The 21,425-nt window shown below is 41.7% G+C and overlaps 1 protein-coding gene across 2 annotated transcripts in view; it reads right to left on the minus strand.

Moving 5' to 3' along the window:
* Positions 1 to 21,425, minus strand: part of ZRANB3 (zinc finger RANBP2-type containing 3) — a 128,781-nt gene that overhangs the window by 64,850 nt on the left and 42,506 nt on the right. For both annotated transcript variants that reach the window (XM_077830450.1, XM_077830449.1), the window contains exons 4-6: positions 16,624 to 16,802; positions 11,729 to 11,960; positions 8,352 to 8,437 (exon numbers count right to left, since the gene is read on the minus strand). In XM_077830450.1, the coding sequence (XP_077686576.1) occupies positions 8,352 to 8,437; positions 11,729 to 11,960; positions 16,624 to 16,802 (497 nt within the window). The remainder of the gene's footprint in view (positions 1 to 8,351; positions 8,438 to 11,728; positions 11,961 to 16,623; positions 16,803 to 21,425) is intronic.

Raw genomic sequence — 21,425 nt, forward strand, 5'->3', positions numbered from 1 at the left:
TGAGAATCCCCTACGCCTCCTTGTGACCCCTCCTGAAGCTATAGAAGGGCAACGCTGCCCCAAATCCCCTCAATTTCTTTGCACTGGAGAAAAAGCTAAGGGTATATCTACACTGCAATAAAAGACCTGTGGCACTGAGTCTCAGAGCCCGGGTCAAATTAACTGGGATCTTGTGCTGCAGAGCTAAAACTAGCAGTGTAGGCATCCAGGCTCAGGATGGTCCTGAGGCTCTGAAACCCTCTGTGACATTGAGCCAGAAACGATTAAGCAATTCGCAAGCTAAATGACCCACATTCAACCTTTAGAGACATGAGAAAAGCATGTCACTGGTAATTAGGGACATTTCATAATGTTAGATAGACTAGAGTTTTGAAATGCAAATCTGTATCGTAAGAGAATTAGAGGTAATACTAATTGTACGTGTTTACTAACAACTTGTTAGATGTTAACCATGTAAACAGACAGTTCCTGTCTGTTACTACTATTGATTCAAGGATCAAAAAGGGAATATTAATATCTAGATGAAACCTGAATGTAATAATATCATTATCTATATTTTTCTTTTAAGTTTGTAGTAAACTGTCTTTGAACTACTCAATGGATAATTACCTTATGTTGATGAATGCAACTAGTTACCACATAGGAAATAGGAGGTTCTACTTCAAAGCCACAATGCTGCACCCAAGTAAAGCTATAAAAAGGACTCTGGTGCCCTGATCCTGTATCTCAAATCTGCTTAAGATTCATCAGGGGAAGTCTGAGACATAAGAACATAGGAATGGCCATACTGGGTCAGACCAAAGGTCCATCAAGCCCAGTATCCTGTCCTCTGACAGTGGCCAATGGCAGGTGCCCCAAAGGGAATGAACAGACAGGTTATCATCAAGTGATCCATGCCCTGCCATCCAATCCCAGCTTTGGGCAAACAAGAGACACAAGACTGAGGTCCCCAGCTCCAGTCTGGGTAACCCTGATATTCGACATTGGACTATAACCTATGGAACTAATTCTGAAAGAACTTTTGCAACTTTGAAGCTCACCATCTCTACTACGAAACTGCCTTAAGAACTTTATTTATATCTGTATGTATCGGGGTGGGCAAACTTTTTGGCCCGAGGGCCACATCTGGGTATGGAAATTGTATGGCAGGTCCTGAATGCTTACAAAATTGGGTTTGGGGTGCAGGAGAGGGGGAGGACTCTGGCTGGGGGTGCGGGCTCTGGGGTGGGGCCAGAAATGAGGAGTTCAGGGTGTGAAAGGGGGCTCCGGGCTGGGGCTGGGGCAGGGGGTTGAGGTGTGTGTGTGGAGGGGGGGAGGGCTCCAGCTGGGGGTGTAGGCTCTGGGGTGGGGCTGGGGATAAGGGGTTTGGGGTGCAGAAGGGTGCTCTGGGCTGGGATCGAGGGGTTCGGAGTGCAGGAGGGGGATCAGGGCTGGGGCAGGGGCGCAGGAGGGGCTTAAGGGTGCAGGCTCCGGGTGGTGCTTACCTTAAGCAGCTCCTGGAAGCAGCGGCATGTTCCCCCTCTGGCTCCGGCAGGTGCTTACCTCAAGCAGCTCCCGGAAGCAGTGGCACGTCCCCTCTCTGGCTCCTATGCAGAGGCGTGGCCAGGAGGCTCTGTGCACTGCCTTGTCCACAGGCACCACCCCCACAGGCCACAGTTCCCGGCCAACAGGAGCTGCGGAGGCAGCGGTTGGGGCGGGGGCAGCATGTGGAACCCCCTGGCTGCCCCTAAACATAGGAGCTGGAAGGGGGACATGCCACTGCTTCCGGGAGCCGTGGCCACTCCCTAGCAGGAGCTCGAGGGCTGGATTAAATTGGCTGGTGGGCCGGATGTGGCCCACGGGCCGTAGTTTGACCACCCCTGGTATGTATAATGATCTTTTAATGTATACTCACCCTCTTTTCTTTTTTAATAAATCTTAGTTTAGTTAATAAGAATTGGCTGTACGCGTGTATTTGGGTAAGATCTGAAATATTCATTGACCTGGTGGGTAATGTGTCCGATCCTTTGGGATTGGTAGAACTTTTTACATGATGAACAAGATTTTCAGTTATCCTCATCATATTTGATTTGGCTTTCTGGGTGGAAGCCCAAGAATGGATTGTGTTAAGAGAACTGTATTTTTGTCTTCTGGGTAACCAATAAGGTATTAGGGAAGCTGTTTTATTGCTGGCTTGGTGAATCTAATTATTAGAATAACCACCAGTTTTGGGGACTGTCTGCCCCATTCTTTTCAGTTTGCCCTGACTGAACAGTCTCAGCGTGGCCCCCTGGAACCTTAGTCACACCCTCTCCCCACACTGGGTTTCAGAGCACTGGGCTCCTGAGCCTATACATCTACACTGCTATGTTTAGCTCCAGAGCCCAAGGCTGAGCCAGCAGACCTGCGCTCTGAGATTTGGCGCTGAGGATTTTTCTTTGGAGTATAGACATACCCTAAGATTCTGATGGAGAAGGGATAGAGGGCGGGTTATGGAATACATCTTGAAGAACGTAATCGTTTTTTCTTCTTCACATGGCTGTAGACATGTATTCCACTCAGGTGACTCACAAGTAGTACAGTATGGTGGGAGATAATGAGTCCATTTAAATAGTGATTGCAACAACACTTTCCAAAATTTGCATCAAATCTCAAAGTGGTGATTGCATAATGATGAGCAAAAGTATGAAAATAAGGTGTGAATTTTTGACAGTGAGGGTAATTAATTACAGGAATAATTTACTAAGGATTGTGTTTGATTCTCCACCACAGACAATTTTAAAATCAAGATTGAATGCTTTTCTAAAAGATATGTGCTAGGAACTATTTTGGGGAAGTTCTATGGCCTGTGACATACATGAGGTTAGACTAGATGATCAGAATGGTCCCTTCAGGCCTTAGAATCTATAAATTTATGCATTAATAGATAAACTGCCGGATGACACAAAAAAAAGAGTTAAGGGCTTTCTTAACAGATCGTCAGATGGCTGCAGCTCACTCTAATCTGCCCTCGACGTCGCAGCTGTTTCCTCCATTGCAATGGCCTCTGCAATATAGTGCCAGATATTCAACAGTTTATGGAAGGCTTACCCTTTAATGGACAATCTTTGTTTCAAATAAGACATACAAGGTGTTGTACCCTTTTAAAAATTCACACACTACTCTCTGCTCCCTGGGAGCATGCACTCCAGCAGCTCGGAAGCACCAATGTAATCTTCCACAGCAAATATTCTCAGCATGTCAGAGACAGCTCTTCTATCCACTGAGGCAACTTAACACCTTCAGGAAGAGACAGAAACCTGTCAGAAGAGGAGGTCATCTAACTCCCGCTCTAACCACCTGTTTTGCCCTCAACCTCCTGTAGGGAAACAAACCTTTTGATTTCTTCTTCAAGGACAGCAATGCAACTAGCAGCAATCTTCTCGTTCCTTCCTTTTCAGGAATAGACCATCTTACTTCCTCAGTATTTGGGAGATATAACCTTGGACAGAATCCACCACAACCCTTGGTACATTGCTCCAATAGCTAATTAGCCAGTTAAAAAAGAATGCCTTATATCCAATCTGAATTTGTTATACCTTTCTCTGCTATACTGAAGAACCCATTATTACATTTTTCCTCATGTAGTTATTTATAGACTAATCAAGTCACCCCTTAACCTTCTCTTTGTTAAGATAGATGGAAGGAGCTCTATTGGTTTATCATTGTAAGGCATATTTTCTATCCTTTAATCATTCTTCTCTGAATCCTCTCCAATTTATAAATATCATTCTTGAATTGTGAGCACCAGAACTAGACACAGTATTCCAGCAACAGTTGCACCAGTGCCAAATACAGAAGTAAAATAATCTCTTTATTCCTACTCAAGATTCTGGTTTATACATCCCAGGATCTCATTAGCTCTTTTGGCCACAGTGTCACACTGGGAGTTCATGTTCAGCTAAAGATTCAAACTTCCCACCCCCCAAATCTTTTTCAGAGTCACTGCTTCCCAGGATAGATTCCCTAATCCTTTAAGTATTGGCCTCTATTCTTTGTTCTCAGATGTATACATTTACATTAGCCATATTAAAACATATATTGTATTCATGCGCCCAGTTTACCAAGTGATTTAGATCACTCTGAATCAGTGACCCATCCTCTTCATTATTTACCACTCTCCCAATTTCTGGGTCATCTGCAAACTTTAACATTGATGATTTCATGTTTTCTTCAGGTCATTAATAAAAAATTTGAATATCATAGGGCCAAGAACTGATCCCTGCGGGACCACACTGGAAACAGACCCACTCGATGACGATTTCCTGTTTACAGTTACATTTTGAGACCTATCAGTTAGCCAATTTTTAACCCATTGAATGTGTACCATGTAATTTTATATTATTCTAGTTTTTTAATCAAAATGTCATGCAGTACCAAGTCAAATGCCTTACAGAAGTCTAAATATATTATGACAGGTTTCAGAGTAACAGCCTTGTTAGTCTGTATTCGCAAAAAGAAAAGGAGTACTTGTGGCACCTTAGAGACTAACCAATTTATTTGAGCATAAGCTTTCGTGAGCTACAGCTCACTTCATCGGATGCATACTATGTATGCATACTATGTATGCATCCGATGAAGTGAGCTGTAGCTCCCGATGAAGTGAGCTGTAGCTCACGAAAGCTTATGCTCAAATAAATTGGTTAGTCTCTAAGGTGCCACAAGTACTCCTTTTCTTTTTTTGTAAATATATTATGTCATAGAATATCAGGGTTGGAAGGGACCACAGGAGGTCATCTAGTCCAACCCCCTGCTCAAAGTAGAGCCAATCCCCAATTTTTGCCCCAGATCCCTAAATGGCTTCCTCAAAGATTGAACTCACAACCTTGGGTTTAGCAGGCCAGTGCTCAAACCCCTGAGCTATCCCTCTCCGCCCCCACCATGTAATGTCAATACTATTACCTTTACCAATCAAACTTGTCATCTCTTCAAAAAAGATAGCAAGTTAGTTTGATAGGATCGATTTTCCATAAATCTATGTTGATTTGCACTAATTACATTACCCCTCTTTAGCTCTTTATTGAGTTCTGTGTCTGCAGCTCCATTATCTTGCCCAGGATTGATGTCAGGCTGACAGGCCTATAATTACCCATGTCAACCCGTTTACCCTTTTAAAAAATTGGCACACCATTAGCTTTCTTCCAGGCTTCTGGAAGTTTCCCAGTGTTTCAAGACTAATTGAAAATCAACATTAATGGTCCAGTCACCTCTTTTAAAACTCCTGAATGCAAGTTATCTGGACATGCTGATTTAAAAATGTCTGATTTTAGTAGCTTCTGTTTAACATCCTCCAGAGACACCAGTGGAATGGAAAGAGTGTTATTACCATATGTTGAGACTGTACCATCTGTTTTTTCACCAAATACAGAACAGAAATACTTGTTGAACACTTCTCCCTATTCTGCATTATTATTGATAATTCTCCCATTTCCATCTAGTAATTTAGACATTGCTTCCCAGATGAGGATATCATACTTCACTAGGAGAGCTTGTTGGTTTGCTGTTCTCATCTGGAGGAAAGTAGTAGAATAAATCTTTCTTGCTAAGCAGTCCAGTCTTTCTTTGGGGTCAACTTAATTCTCCCCTGCTGCAATCTCTTTTAATGGCTATGATGATGAGGGAGGTGGGTTGGAACAAAACATTCAAAGCCTTGCAATGGTACATGGTATCGTTTATCTATATGTTTGACTGTCGGGGCTAGCAACACTGGTGTAAGACAAAAGGCTTTCACTGGCTGTCAGAGAGTGTTATTAATCAGCAGGGCTACTCTTCCTGGAGCTGTTGCCTGAAAGATGTCTAATAACTTGTGTGTATTTTCCTTTACCAGTTCAGCTTGTGTACCTAGACAAGCAACCATTCTCCTAAGTAAGTCCTGATAGAATTTTAAATCTTCTGGCGGGTGGAGAAGATGAACTTCAGACCACTGGGTCATCTAGGGGAGATGAGCACAGAATTGCTGGAGGTGATGTTAATTTCTTGAGGCTAAGGTTGATTCTCTGGCAAAGACTCCTCCAACAGCGGTGGTTCGAGAGGACAGGCATTGTCCAGTACCTGTATCACAGGCCATTCTGGGAGCTGGTCCACTCAATAAGGGGTTCTCCCTTCCACTGTGTAGTGATTTAGATCTATGTGAACAAGGGGCACCCCACAGTGCCCAGGGAAGCCACTGCAAGATGGCATAAGGCACAGGAGGCCAATACATACATTTCCAAGAAGGTGTGTCCTTGTTATAAGAGCAACTGTGCTCTTGGTGCTGATCTTTTCCCTCAGTTGGGTGTGTGGAGGATATAAAGGGCTGCTTTCACCAAGGTGATAATGGAGATGAACTGAAGGACTCTGAATCAGAGTGGGTGGAACCCTCTGAATAGTCAGTGAGCATCAGTAGTGTCTGACGTGGTTTGTCCATAGTCCAACAGGGGAGGGGGAAATGTCAGTACTGGAGGAGGAACTGTGGTTGGTATAGCAAAGGCATCCCAAGAAGCAGAAGACCTTAAAGAGGGATCCAGTATTGAGAAGGTGTCCACTATTGGGGCCAAAGAACAAGATGGAATTGGTCCCAATTCTGAGGGATACTTTAGTACTGAGTTTGCTAACACTGAGGTTGAGGATTTCGATGGTACTAAGAACAATACTGGCCCAGCAGCCATCTTTGTCAATCCCAAAGTTGTCAGTGATAGTAGTCTCTGTCCTGGAGTTAGAAATGCACCGATGTCCTGTAATAATAGAGAGGAGCGTACTGACAAACAGAGCAAATCTGTTGCTGCCACACAGGCATAAGAGACTGTCAGTACAGAAAGCAGCAGAGCCACTGTGATATCCATAAGTATCAAAGTCAACAGCTTGTACCACTGACGGTTCTGGAGTCAATGGTATGGTACTGGGATCCTCTCACCTCAGTACCAGGGAGACACAAGTTGACGGTCCAGCTCTACCCCAGGTATCTGAGTCTTGTGGACACTGTGAGACTGTTTTTGCCACAAATGGGGAATGAACATCTTCGATTTTGGATGGCTCTGATCCATTTTATGGATCCTTTCATGAGGGACCTTGGGAGATGATGGATTGACTCTTCCCTTTCTCAGGGAAGAATCAGAGTTCAGAGACTATCGGCAACTACCACAGAGGTAGAGAATGCCTGAGGAAGGCTGGCCAATGATCCAAAGAGGGTCCTGGTGCCAAGACACCTCATAGCCTGTTCTATCACATGCTGTTTCAGGTAAAGATCTCTAGATACCCGTGTTCTCTTTTTAAAAGAATGACAGATATTACAGAAAAGTGTAATATATTGCTTACTGTACTTAACTAAAGGAAATGTGTGGGGGACAGTGCTGGGGACCCCACAAAACAGGCAGTGCTTGAAACCCAGGGAATGCTGCATAACCTACGGTGCTGAGAATCACAACATTATAAAACTAACTAAACTAACAACTACACTAAACTACAGGCACTAGTTGCTACTATTTACAGTAGTGAAATCTCAGCAACAAATTGTGATACAAAGAGAAAACAATGAGGAGAAAACCCCTCAAAGGGAGGACTAAGGTAATTGACAATAAGAAGAAAATGAGGGAGGACTGGGGTAGACTCGCCCTTATATAGCCTTGGGGGGGCCATGAGGAGGCACAGGACACATGTGCCACCCCGAGTACTGCTGTGAGAAAATAATCTCCATCTCCAGTACAGTAGGCACGAACATGCCAAGTAGAATACATGTCTACAACCACTCAAAGAAGAATATTGTTGACTTTTTTCCTGCCTATTTGCATTTTTAATTCTTCTAACACACTGGCTAACAGTTTGACCAAATTGGCATCATCAGGACTTACATTATATATATAAAAAATCCAATAAGTGCGAAAATATCTAATGAGAAAACAGTCTAGGTCTGTCCAAAGCAATAATTTACAAATAGCAGCAGCAGATTGCTGGTCCCTATGACTTTCACAGAACACAAGAAAGAACAGTGCAATCCTCCTTCTGCCTTTCACGGCATCTCACATCTCCAGTGCTCCTTAGCAGTGCTTAATTTGTAATGAAAGAGATGCCAGGGCTCAAGCAATTTTTTTATATTCATAACTCATGCAGCAAGCCCGGAGATGCAGGGGTTATGAATTGCCAAGTCTAGAAGTGCCGGGCTCAGCCCTGACACAAATTAAGCACTGCCCATTAGCCTCCCTTGCCTATAGGCTCTAGGCTGTTTCTGAACGTATAGCTGCAGCATGGCAACCAACCTATTACAGTATGTTTTACTTTTAATTATTTTCTTATTAGGATTTCTCATTTATCACAACATAAAAAACAAGATGTTAACAGAGAAATAAAAAGGCAAGAACCTGACACGAGCATTGCAGTATTTTTTTGCATATTCATTCCAGGTTCCAAATCTTCTTGGAAAAAGTGCCTCAATCTGCATGAAAAGCTGTAAACAAAGACACCAATATAAATAATAAAATGTGAGGGGTCCATACCATACAAATGATCTTTAAATACATTTTTCTCCATACCCTTAGCTCCACCAAAACTATTTAAAAATAATCTTCATTTAATAAATCATTCATCTGTCTCTATTTTCTACAGGCTACATTACATAAATACAAAACTTGAAACAAATAAATAACATTACATAGGAATTTTATGTCCCCCTAGGAGAGAACATCTGTGGAAAGACCTTGAAGGGGAGTTTATGGGTGGTATATCAGTAACCTGAAAAAATGTAACTGATGGCCTCACACAGACAAGGGCGGGGGAGGGGAGAGAAATAATCCAAGATATTCAGTATCAGAAGCTGGGCCCACTCTTCCTAACCCTTTGCCAGGGAAATAAGGATGAAACTAGAAAAGATGTGCTTTCAGTGCTTGGAACATTATTTATTAAATGTAATTAACCTATTAGCCAGATTAGTTTTTGCTGCATTTCAGATTAGATATGTTATGCATACTGTTTGGTATTTTTGCCTGAGCAGGAATTTCTTTATTTAGACTGGGAATTTCATGCACATCATATCCCAGAAAAGTGGAACAATGGAACAACTTTCGATCTCTAAAAGGAGGTAATGAAGAAAGGGGGTGTGGAGACCATCCAGGATTCTCTGTCAGAAGTATCCACTCATAAACTTTGTTACTTTCGAGGCCCTCCACGTACACAGGAAGTACCCTCTGAGACATTGTAGGTATGACTACACTTCCAGCTGAGTGTACAATTTCCAGCTTAAGGAAACATACTCAAATGGCTCTGAATGAGCTAGCTGTCTAAAAATAGAGTGTAGCTGTGGCAGCATGAGTGGCAGGCGAGGCTAGCCAACTGAAACAATAGGTATGTACTCAGGTCAGCTAGCACCTAATCGAGGCTGCCAAGGCTACACTCTATTTTTAGCACATTAGCATGATCAGAGCTAGCATGAGTATGTTTCCTTGAGCTGGGAATCACCTGCAGCTCAAAGTATAGGCATTCCCTCAGTTTAAGGGGCATAAGACAAAATTTATGCACAGCCCTCCAGCAATTCCATTTACTCTGCTGCCCCCTCAAATCCTCCCATATCACCTGTATTATTTCAGTGTTTCTAAGCCCACACATGATTTGTCCTGATCCCACACCAGGAATTAGACACCTCTCAGTGTCTTTTCCCTTCCCCAAAGGCTTATTTCAAGACAGCAGGTGGAAGAGATGCTACTATTTTGGGCCAGATTTTACAGTTTCTAGGCCAGGAGCATTTTACCCTTATTTACCTGCTACAAATCAACAATGCAATGCATTTCTGCCACACCTTCAGAGGATTTCACAGCAAAATATTTTACTCCTCGGGGAATAACGTGTCACTGCGGTTCAGCAGAAAAATGCCCCCGCGGAGACTCTCTTTGCTTCCTTGCAGAAAATAGTTTATGTGGGGAAGCAAAGAGAAGCTGCACCAGTGCTCACTCACCCCACCCCAGCAGCTCAGATGTATCTGTTCAGACAGCTACGAGAGAGGTAAATCATTGGGGGCAGGGAGGTCTGGGGATGTCCCAGCTGCCCACGGATGTTAGTCCCAGCTGGGCCGGGTGTGGGGAAGGAGGAAAACGGAGACAGAGTCTACCCTTCCCTGCACAGAGCAGCCAGGGCTGGGTCAGATCAAACCCCAGAAACTTCTCCTGGCTGCAGGGGAAAGGGGGATGGGGGGGTGGGGGCGGGCTTTGTGGGGAAGCGTCTGGGGGCAGGTGTGATGAAGCTCAGTGGGGGAGTTTGGGTGTACGGGGGTCCGGATGCACAGGGGTTGGACAGACAGGGGGAGCAGCTCCCTGTATAGTTCCCCCTCTCCACACCCGGAACCTCCCCCAAGAGAGCCCCTCCCCCCCCATCAGGAGTTCCCACATCCAGAACCTCCTCACTGAGCCCCCAAACCCCTATCCCGCTAAGATTCACCCCTGCATCAGGAGCCTCCCACACCCAGACTCCCACCTCACCAAGCCCCACTCCCCCAGCCCCCTCCCACTGAGCCCTAACAATCTTCACCTGGACACCCCTGCAGAGTCCCATTTCCCCTGCACCCAAACCCCACATCTAGCCCCTGTGCATCTAGATTCCCCCCGCACTCAGACCCCCGCACGAAACTGCCTGCACCCCGATTGCGCCACACAGAACCTTGGTACTCTTGGGGGAATTCTGCACCAAAACATTAAAAATTTTAAAATTATGCACATTTCTGCATATTTTATTTGTCAAAATAACAGAAACACAACAATATAACCACACCATTTTAAATTATTTTGGTAATTCATTTCAAAATATTTGTTAGTAAATAACTGAAAATGGTGTGATTATATAGTGTTATTTTGACAAATAAAATATGCAGCATTCTGCAGAATTTTTAAATACTGTGCACAGAATTCATTTTTTGATGCAGAATTTTTCATTTTTTTGCACTGAATTCCCTCAGGAATATTATATAATGTAGTTTTTACAACAGGGATAATTTGCTTATTTGCCTCCCAGCCACTGGCATCCTACTTCTTCTTCGGCCAATAGTTAAGACAAACAAGTTTGTTTACATTTACGGGAGATAATGCTACCCTAGTAGATACTGTTCTGATCCCATTGGTAATGTTGAAGAAATGGGACTTGAATCATACTATTTGTTGCTACCCTAGAACAGAATTCTTGATGGGTAATTGTATTAATACTTTTGTGTCATGATCTGAGAAATTTCAGGGATTCATAGAGCTTTTTTCCCAGTTTTTATTAGAGCATTCCCAACACTAAATAATGTTCGGTGAAAATATTAAGTAAAAATGATCATACCTACTTGATTTTCACACGTTGGGAAGATAAATCAATTATTGAGAACTTGTTAACTGAATAAAAACCATTATTTCACACTGAATTCAAGATGAATCAACTAATCTTATCAAATATTGGTATTAGTTAAGCACAGAAATTATATATAATAGATTAGTTTTCCTTGAAAGGCTACTCTCTGGTGTCATCTTTCTGACTGTTGATATGCTTGAAACAGTAAATACGAAAATACAAATATATTTTATAAAATCCCAATATAACCAACACAAAATTAAGCAACCTCTTCTGGTTTCGGATACTCACATTTCATATTGTAATAAGTGCATAAAGTAACAGAATGTCCCAGTGCATGTAACTGTATAGATCTACAGGCTTTATAAAATGATATACTTCATAAATGAACCATCATCCCTTTAAAAAAGAACAATACTTTTAATACCTCTTCAGGTCTTCCTAGAGCAGGAGTTCCAGTAAGAAGAATTGCTCGTGCAGCATTCTGCACAATTGGCAATAAAATCTTGCTGCGGGTTGCATTCCTGGATTTCATATAGTGAGACTCATCAACCAAAACTATCTTAAAGTTTTGTTTGTACAAAGTGTCTACTAAAGTCTGTGCATCTGTAGCTAGTAGGCCATAACCCAAAACTGTCACTTTGCTGGTCGATATTCTCCTAGAAAAGAAAATCCAGGGGTTTGGTTATTCATTTATCATAACAGGACTAACTCACAAAGGAAGAAAGAAAAGTGAATACGCTGAAAAAGTGTTACAGAAACAATCTCCATTAAGAAAAGGAGTACTTGTGGCACCTTAGAGACTAACCAATTTATTTGAGCATGAGCTTTCGTGAGCTACAGCTCACTTCATCGGATGCATACTGTGGAAACTGCAGCAGACTTTATATACACACAGAGATCATGAAACAATACCTCCTCCCACCCCACTGTCCTGCTGGTAATAGCTTATCTAAAGTGATCATCAAGTTGGGCCATTTCCAGTTTCCACGGTATGCATCCGATGAAGTGAGCTGTAGCTCACGAAAGCTCATGCTCAAATAAATTGGTTAGTCTCTAAGGTGCCACAAGTACTCCTTTTCTTTTTGCGAATACAGACTAACACGGCTGTTACTCTGAAATCTCCATTAAGAAAGTGTGCATGAGGCCAAATACAACTGCTATACCTATTGGTTTAAATGCCAAAATTCTCTAATATCAACTGTTCAAGCATCTGCAACACTGGCAAACTACACACAAAAGTACTGTAAACACTTCACATTCCCAGAACAGATATATTACACATAACATTATAGACTGATGCATGAGAATGCATCAAGGATGTCAATGACTGAATCAGAAGCTCCCAATGTACTTCTGATGAATTCTGTACACCCCAAACATGTGGGTAGCTCCATACAAACTCGATGCTAAGATAACTATTTGACTAGCAAGATATGCTACAACTGCAGGCAGCTACTTAAAGTTAATTAAGATGAGATTGGTGAAGCACACACAGAAACTTTATGACTGTTAGTTAATATGGACAAATATAATTGACATCACAGAAAAATCTATACATCTAAGATAAATATAATAAAGTGGTTTCCTGCACTGTTCATACTTACAGTCTTACATTGTGCATACTTACAACCTTATGGAGACCATTAGAAACAAAAGATGGAAAAAACAGTCAGTGGAGCACACCAAAAGAGGAGATGACAGTTTTGGGAGTCGCTTACTCTGTCATTCTCAATTTCCCAACTAGGCATAGGTTTCACAACCTTTTATACACTTTTTTCATTCCACCCACATATATCTGAAACCAAATCTGATCAAGTCTCAGCCCCCTATTCATATCTGGTATTGTGGGAGAGGGTTATGATTGTTCATATGTGGTATTCTGATTTAGCATAATTACATTTCTGACAGTTAACCATTTGCATCAGTCCATTTCCCAATAATTTTAATACGTTAGTGTGGTTAGTTCTTATTCCAAAAAGTCCCTAAGATGTGTTGTGATAACTGGGCCTTCAAATTTACTCTGATTATGTGCTCAACTGTAAAAAGTAAGTGAAATTTCATAAGATGTCACAATAACCTATGTCACAAATGCTAAGGTGAAAAGGTAAAAAAGGGAGACAGAAAGACTGAATTAGTCCAAACAAAAAGGCTTACTAATATAACTCAAGGACTGTGTTAAGAACATGCTTAGCAAACAAGAAAAGTGGGGAGCCAGAAATCAATGAACCAAAATTGATGCATCAGAAACTAGGCCTAACTGGTGGACAAAATAATGAGGGGATGGGATATTCTGTCTACCACTCCCTTTTGTGGGTCCTTAAAGAAAGAGACTTTGGGGAGGAAAAACTGGCTACTGGAGTGAGCTTCACCATCATGGCTGCCACCCCCGGCATCTCCTGGGACCCCCTGAGCCTTTGTCATCCTGATCCTGAGAGATGTCCTGACCAGACCAGACCAGAGAGAGGGACCCAGATGATATCACCACCTCTACTGGCTCCAACTGAACCCCAGGCACAGCTGCGATGAAACAGAATTGGACTTCAACAACAGCAGTGACAAAAGTAGCTTCAGCCCATCTCAATTAACGTCTTCTCTTTTACCCCCAAAGGACAGTTATTACCGTCTTTGATACCATCTAAGAGACTGCCAAAGAAGGGAGGTTTCCCTTCTAAAAACTCTCTCCAGCTAAATGGAACGGGAACAAGGGATGCTGTTAAAATGAAAGTAATATTTAATACTTTATGTTTCAAATGGGTTAACTGTTTTTCTTTTTTAATCTTTAATAAAAGGTTAAGAAGATTTTTAATGATATATTTGCTATGGTATTAAAGCAAGCTGAAGTGTCTATATACCAAACCCCGAAACTTGTTTATCACTGTTTAATGTTGGACAGTGACTGGGTTATATTAACCACCTAAAGTAACACAACAACTGTGACAAAGTTCCTCCTCTGCCTTGGTGGGTCCTGCACTTATTGGCGGATTTGCTCGCCTCAGAGGTTCACAGCAGCCCTCAGTTTGGCCACTTTTGTGGCTCAAATCTGCCATTCGCTCAGTTAGCCTCATCACTGGCCAGTATGGGGAAAGGAAGAAGAACAATCCCCGCAGTCTCTGCTGATCCACCTAGTGGATCGGGGAACAGGCCAGAGACCTTCCCCTCTGGTGGAAGCCACAGTCCAGTTCAACTCCTCCGGTATCAAGTAGGGAGTTGGAGGGATGGAGGGAACCCAGGCCCGCTCTCTACTCCAGGCCAGGGCCCTATGGATTGCCGCTGTCTACAGTGACTCCTGTAACAGCTGTGTGACAGCTACAACTCCCTGGCCTACTTCCCCATGACCTCCTCCCAACACTTTCTTTATTCTCACCACAGAACCTTCCTCCTGATGTCTGATAATGCTTGTACTTCTCAGTCTCCCAGTAGTATGCTTTCTCACTTTCAGCTTCTTGTAACTCTTGCTCCCAACTCCTCACATGTGCACCACAAACTGAAGTGAGCTCCTTTTTAAACCCAGGTGCCCTGATTAGCCTGCCTTAATTGAGTCTAGAAGCTTCTTGATTGGCTGCAGGTGTTCTAATCAGCCTGTCTGCCTTAATTGTTTCCAGAAAGTTCCTGATTGTTCTGGAACCTTCCCTGTTACCTTACCCAGGGGAAAGGGACCTACTTAACCTGGGGCTAATACATCTGCCTTCTATCACTCTCCTCTAGCCATCTGGCCCGACCCTGTCCACCTAAATTAATACAACAGATGCTACCATCTGTTTGCTTGTGGTTCACCTGGCTACCACAAGATGCATTATTAAACTATTACAAAATGCATATTAATAAGTTTTATAACCTTAGGCGAAGAACGTATAATTTCAGAACCTTTGGTCATGCACATGCTAACTTCCACCACACCTCACTCTAAGCCTTTAGCAGTTAAAACCTGCAGCAAAGCTTATTTTTAATAAATATATTTTGGCTTTTTTACTTGCTATTACAGCTTCAATAATGTCCATTATTATTTCCATAAGCGTATTTAAGAAATAGATTACATTTTACTCAAAACTATAGACTCTCCAAGTTCAGATCAAGGGTCAACAGCATCCTGAACTTTGAGATGTGACTTAGTGCAAAAACTAAGCTGGGTTTGACCTATTTTGGTCAAGAGTTGGGAGACAGATGAGGCATGGTTTGAGTTGAACATGGTATCTTCAACCTGAACTTCAAGATAGGCTTGGTTTGAACTTCACCCTCAGAATTGATGATCTGAGTTATCCCTGAACTAGAGTCTGATAAAGGCACATGCAGTGATTAGTTATTCCTGTGCTAGCCTCTGGCCAATCCACAACCTAGGAGCTGGTTTAGAGACTCTATAAGTCTCAAAAGAGAAACAGCAGCTCAGTCTGCCCGACGCCATTTTATGGCTTGGCACTCTCCCCTGCCTGATAGCAGCGACAGACTTCACCGCCCTCAGCCCGCTCCAGCCCTGTTCCCAGCCCTACGCTTGCTTTGTTCTGAATGTGCGCTTGAATCCTTATTCTGGTTCCAACCTTTGGCTCTGATTCCTGGCCTGGCTACCACCATGATGACTACTAGGCCAGACCCTCCACATCTTGGTTTCTGATAGATACTAAGCACCAACAAGGCATTGCAATGAAGCACAGAGTGCTTCAACGCCTTTGCAAATGAAATAGCTCAACTCAGAGTCAAAGCACAGCTTTTGAGACCATTCTTGCTGATCTCAGTTGATTGTCAGTATCAACTGTCTCTTAACATTGAATGGTAATTTTTTTCCCGGCACTTTCAAATATTTCCAGGCTATTTTTATGTTGGAGTTATTTGGTCATCGCAAAGAAGGGTACAAATGTTTTGAATAATTCCAAGTGGACTCTACCTGCAGTAGATGTCTCTATCAGTAGTCAAGTCATTTGCTGGCATTCCTCAGACATCAGAAAGAGCAATTTTCCTTGTCCAAGAAAGACATTTTATAAGTCCATCCAGACATTACTGTAAATCGCTATGTTGCTTTTGAGATTAAAAACTGGCTTAAACTGAAAATCTTGGCCTAAATTTTAAAATCACTCCTCTGAGATAAGGAAGCATTACAGCTTGCATTTAATGGCGAAACTAAAGTTAAGAAGTTAAGTTTCTTTCTTTAGGTCACATGAGAATTCTGGTATAGCCTGAATAAAACCCATGTTGCCTAACTCCCAGTCTTGTGCACAAGTCCATCATTTGCTCTTCTAGATGTTGGGCTGTGTGAATTTAATTTAATTTGCAGGTGTTCACTGAACAAATCGCAACAGACTTTTGTGGAGAATAAGAAACTTCACTCACCCAATGTCAGTTTTGTTCTGAATGATGCTGATATCATCTGGACAGAGTTCTGGAATCCATTTTTCCATCTCATCAATCCAAGGGTACTTCAGAGATGAAGGGACTACTATTAAGAGAGGCCATTCCTTTTTATAGTAGTAGGAAATGGCAATTGCTTGGATTGTCTTCCCCAGCCCCATCTAAGAAAGACACACAGAAAAAGTAAAGGCATTATCAGCATTTGAAAGGTGAGCATAACCTGTACGCCTTTCAAAACGGCCCAAAGTAGATGGGTTAAAAAAAAATTGAGGGAGAGAAGACCAGTAGAAGGGAGAAATGAGTAGAAGGGGCAAGCTAATGTGTTGTGGAAAGAAGCTGCAAAGCATGGTTTTCAATTAAATTCAAAATAAACTGGTCAAAAGTTCTTGGGGCCTGATCCAAAGCCCATTAAAACTGATAGAAATGCTCCAGTTGACTTCAGTAGGCTTTGGAGCAAGCACATAATGAATGTAGTAGGGGCGGGGAGGCCAAAAATCTTCACCTCCTTGAGCTCCCAAAGGCCCACAGAAAAAACATTCAGCCATTGGACAATTCTTTCAGATGTTTAATTTCAACTTATAGCAATCTTTTTTCTACTAAATTATACTCAAATTGTATCGGATTATTTTACATTGAATAGTATCCAGTTTGTATGCAGATAAAGAGTCAATTTAAAAAAACTGTAAAAATTATAAGATGTAATGTGAAGGAAAAAAGTTTTATGACCAAACTATATTTAAGAGAAATGAATTTAAGAGAGTTTACAAAATACATTTTCAAATTTGATAATTTTTTGCATCAAACAACTAGAAATATGCATTTCTTGCATACATTTTAGATTAACAGTATAACTGTCTGGGCTTTTATTTAGATTTATTTATCCCATCAATACCCTAGAACTTTACAAAAACATTTTAAAGTGACCATTTAAAAATCTCCTTTGACTAGCTGGCTATGAAAATGTACTCCCATTTTGTAGATCACAATACATCTTTCTAGATGATGAACTGATTTATGGCTCAGCAAGTAATTCTGTGAAAACAAAATTCCAACCTTGGCACTGCCGTTAATGAGAACTGCATCTTTCTGTAGCAGCTCTGTAATACGAGTTTGGGGCAATGCCTCTGGAGTTCACAAGAAACGTCTTATTAATTCTGGAGTAATGTCAGAAAAGGGAAAGGAGTACTTGTGGCACCTTAGAGACTAACCAATTTATTTGAGCATAAGCTTTCGTGAGCTACAGCTCACTTCATCGGATGCTGTAGCTCACGAAAGCTTATGCTCAAATAAATTGGTTAGTCTCTAAGGTGCCACAAGTACTCCTTTTCTTTTTGCGAATACAGACTAACACGGCTGTTACTCTGAAACCTGTCAGAAAAGGGAGAATTATATGTCTTTAATTCAATTTGTTGAAGTCCTTCCTCTTCTGTCATCCCACAAAGGAACAGTCCATAATAGCAAGCATTTTAGCTCCACCTACTGGAAGCAAGTTCACACAGAGCAGACTGCAAACTCCCAGATGGTATATAAACCCACCCTCCATACCTCATAGCCCTGAGTCAAGGAAGAAGTAGAGAATATTCCAAATTAAGAAACTGTAAGAAAAAGAGAGGAATACAGGATTGAAGAACAGAAAGATAAAGTTACCACTAAGTAATGTTCCTTTCTCAAATGTCCTGTCTTCTCCCACAAAAAAAACCAAAACAAAACACAAAAAAAACCAGTTCAAAAACAACAAGCTGAAGTATGTAGTGAAGTGGGCTTACTTGATGAGCCTAGCACAACCTCCTTTGGTCAAGAGCCATTAAGAGAGGGTGAGGTAAGTAACAGAGGGATGGATCCATCAGATGATGATTGATGAAGGAGTGAAGAGAGGATCAAGTGCTATATTCCTCATGATATCATCTCAGCCCTAACTTCCCAGAAGGGAGCCCATATCACTTCTATAATGGCCCCAGTCATCTAAGGAAGGTTTTCTTGCTTGCTAGTATGCCTTACAAATATAGCCCTTAATTCAATGGAAGAAGGTGGTTTTAGTGGCCTACAATCCTCTTTTAGGATCCAAGAAATAAGTTCTTAGGCCATCAGTACTTTTGAGTGTAAGTGAAATATAATGTGAAACCTCTCCTGGAGGAGAAACACTGATTGGTAACGATGATAAGCAGACTCAACATTTTATTAACATGAAATTATTGTTTTTTTGACAGAAGTTAGAGGTAAATGTAATGCCAGATAAACTTAAACATAAGGAGAATCAAAACTGAAAATTCAGTCTTGACATAGCAAGCCAACAAAATAGAAAGTGTTACTTTCACCAACAGAGGCTGAGAGGTACCATTCCTATACCACAGATTCAAAAAGAGGCCAATATAACTCTAGGTAGGTAACCTTTGATAGGGTGGAAAGGTAAAGGCTCAATGTTTGGGCCTTTAATGAAAAAGCACAAAAAGCATGGCAATATAAGGATAAGAATCCCTCTCAAATGGGCCACCAACATTGGAGATAATAATAATAAATAATAATAATACCACCACCTATTTGTCATATAGTACTTTACATCAGTAGATCTCAAAGTACATTACAAAGGAGGTAAGAGATGGCAGATATGAACTCTTAAGGTCTTGAATTTAAGACTCCTGTTAAAAATGCTAACATAGCTGAATATTCCTAGAAGGAACAACTAAGGCTGGGAACCTACCCTTCAGATTCCTGATAAGATCTTTTGAACTACTAAAGAAGAGGCAGGCCCCAAATAATTCTGCTTGGATATCCCATGGAGTCTAGTGCATTCTGGAACAAGACTTTGGAAACTTAATCAGTGCTGTGTGAATACTCACAGTAAAGACATGATCAGCTCAGATATGTGTCTCAGTATAGTATCTTAGTGACTTCATTTAAGGAGATCTCAATAACTAGTCAACACAGTTAAGGCTCCGCCCCAGGCACCACTGGGAGATCTCATAGCAATGACACTAAGATGTAGACAAATCTACTGATATTGGGAAGAAAAAAAAAAAAGAATTGGTGGTGGTAGACTCTTTAGAAAGAAAAGATTAAATTTTTAGAGAGAAGTGTATATAGATACACCACCCCACCGCCACGAATATTGAGAGTCCTAAGGCAACAGTACACTGGCTGTTAATTTGGAATGCAATATGGTAGCAAAAATGGAATGAAATTTGGAGTTACATATATAGACACAGAAAAGGGAGATGATAATCCCTCACTTCCAATTCTGGTGATATTACAAATGGAATAACCACATTATTTCTGGGCACCTCAACACTAAAAAGATATGAACAAGCAGAAGAGAAAATAGAGAGGAGCAACAGAAGGGACTGGCACATCTGAGGGACTGACTTATGAGGAAAGTTTATAATATTCATAGTAGGGCTTGGCCAAATGACAATTAAGAGGGCAGAGGAATATTATAATCTTTTACAAGTATTTGAAGGGTGAAGATACTTAACACTTACAAGCATTTTTCATCTTAAACACTGGACAAAAGTTTAAAATCAATCCTCAATACTTATGTGATGTAGAGAAGTTTTATAACCCTTATTTTATGCATGGGAAAACTGAACAAGAGAGGGTAGCCCATGGAATATAATATAACTAGGAAAATCAGGATGAGATATGCAATAAACAAATGAATAAATAAATTAGACTGAACATCGCGAAACATTTTCTATTGATAAGAATTATTTTGCTATGGAATAGTCTTCATATGTAAATGATGGGAGTACCATTTCTTGAGTTATTTAAAAATTAATTAGACAAATCACTTGAGAGTATACTGTTGGGAACATTCCTACATTAGCAGACAGACATGGTTCTTTGGAGTTGATATTTGATATGAAAAATAGTTATTGGATAAAATATGTATTTATGCCTTTTTCTGCAATGAAAATATTTCTGAAATAGGTTATAGACAAGAAGAATGGTTTAAGTGGTTTGATGAAAATCCACAACAAAAATATGTAATGCAGACAACTGATTGGTGTAAAATCCTACCAAAAAGCTAAGAATATATTTTTTTGGACTGGAGTCCATTTGGGAGCTTGTGGAAATGAAAGGCAGCATGGGAACAATGAAGATATTTTAATGGGAAAGCACTTTCTTCAGTTATCAATGGGGCCCTACCAAATTCACGGTCCATTTTGGTCAATTTCATGGTCACAGGATTTTAAAAATTGTAAATGTCCTAATTTCAGCTATTTAAATCTGAAATTTCACGGTGCTGTAGTTGTAGGAGTCCTGACCCAAAAAGAAGTTCTGGAGGGGTCGCAAAGTTATTGTAGGACGGGTGGGGGGAGGGCTTGCTATACTGCTACCCTTACTTCTGCACTGCCTTCAGAGCTGGGCAGCTGGAGAGTGCTGGCTGCTGGCTGGGAGCCCTGCTCTGAAGGCAGAGCCGCCACCAGCAGCAGTGCAGAAGTAAGGATGGCATGGAATGGTATTGCCACCCTTACTTCTGTCCTGCTGCCTGCAGAGCTGCGCCCTCAGTCAGCAGCTGGGACTCTCCAGCTGTCCAGTTCTGAAGACAGCAGCGCAGAAGTAAGGGTGGCATGGTATGGTATTCCCACCCTTGCGTCTCCACTGCTGCTGGCAGGGCACTGCCTTCAGAGCTGGGCGCCCGGCTAACAGCCGCCTCTCTCTGGCTGCCCAGCTCTGAAAGCAGCGCAGAAGTAAGGGTGGCAATACCGCAACCCCCTAAAATAACCTTGCGACCCCCCCTTGCAACTCCCTTTTGGGTCAGGCCTCCCAATTTGAGAAAAGCTGGT

This window comes from Eretmochelys imbricata, chromosome 11, assembly GCF_965152235.1.
Source record: "Eretmochelys imbricata isolate rEreImb1 chromosome 11, rEreImb1.hap1, whole genome shotgun sequence".
Lineage (NCBI taxonomy): Eukaryota > Metazoa > Chordata > Testudines > Cheloniidae > Eretmochelys > Eretmochelys imbricata.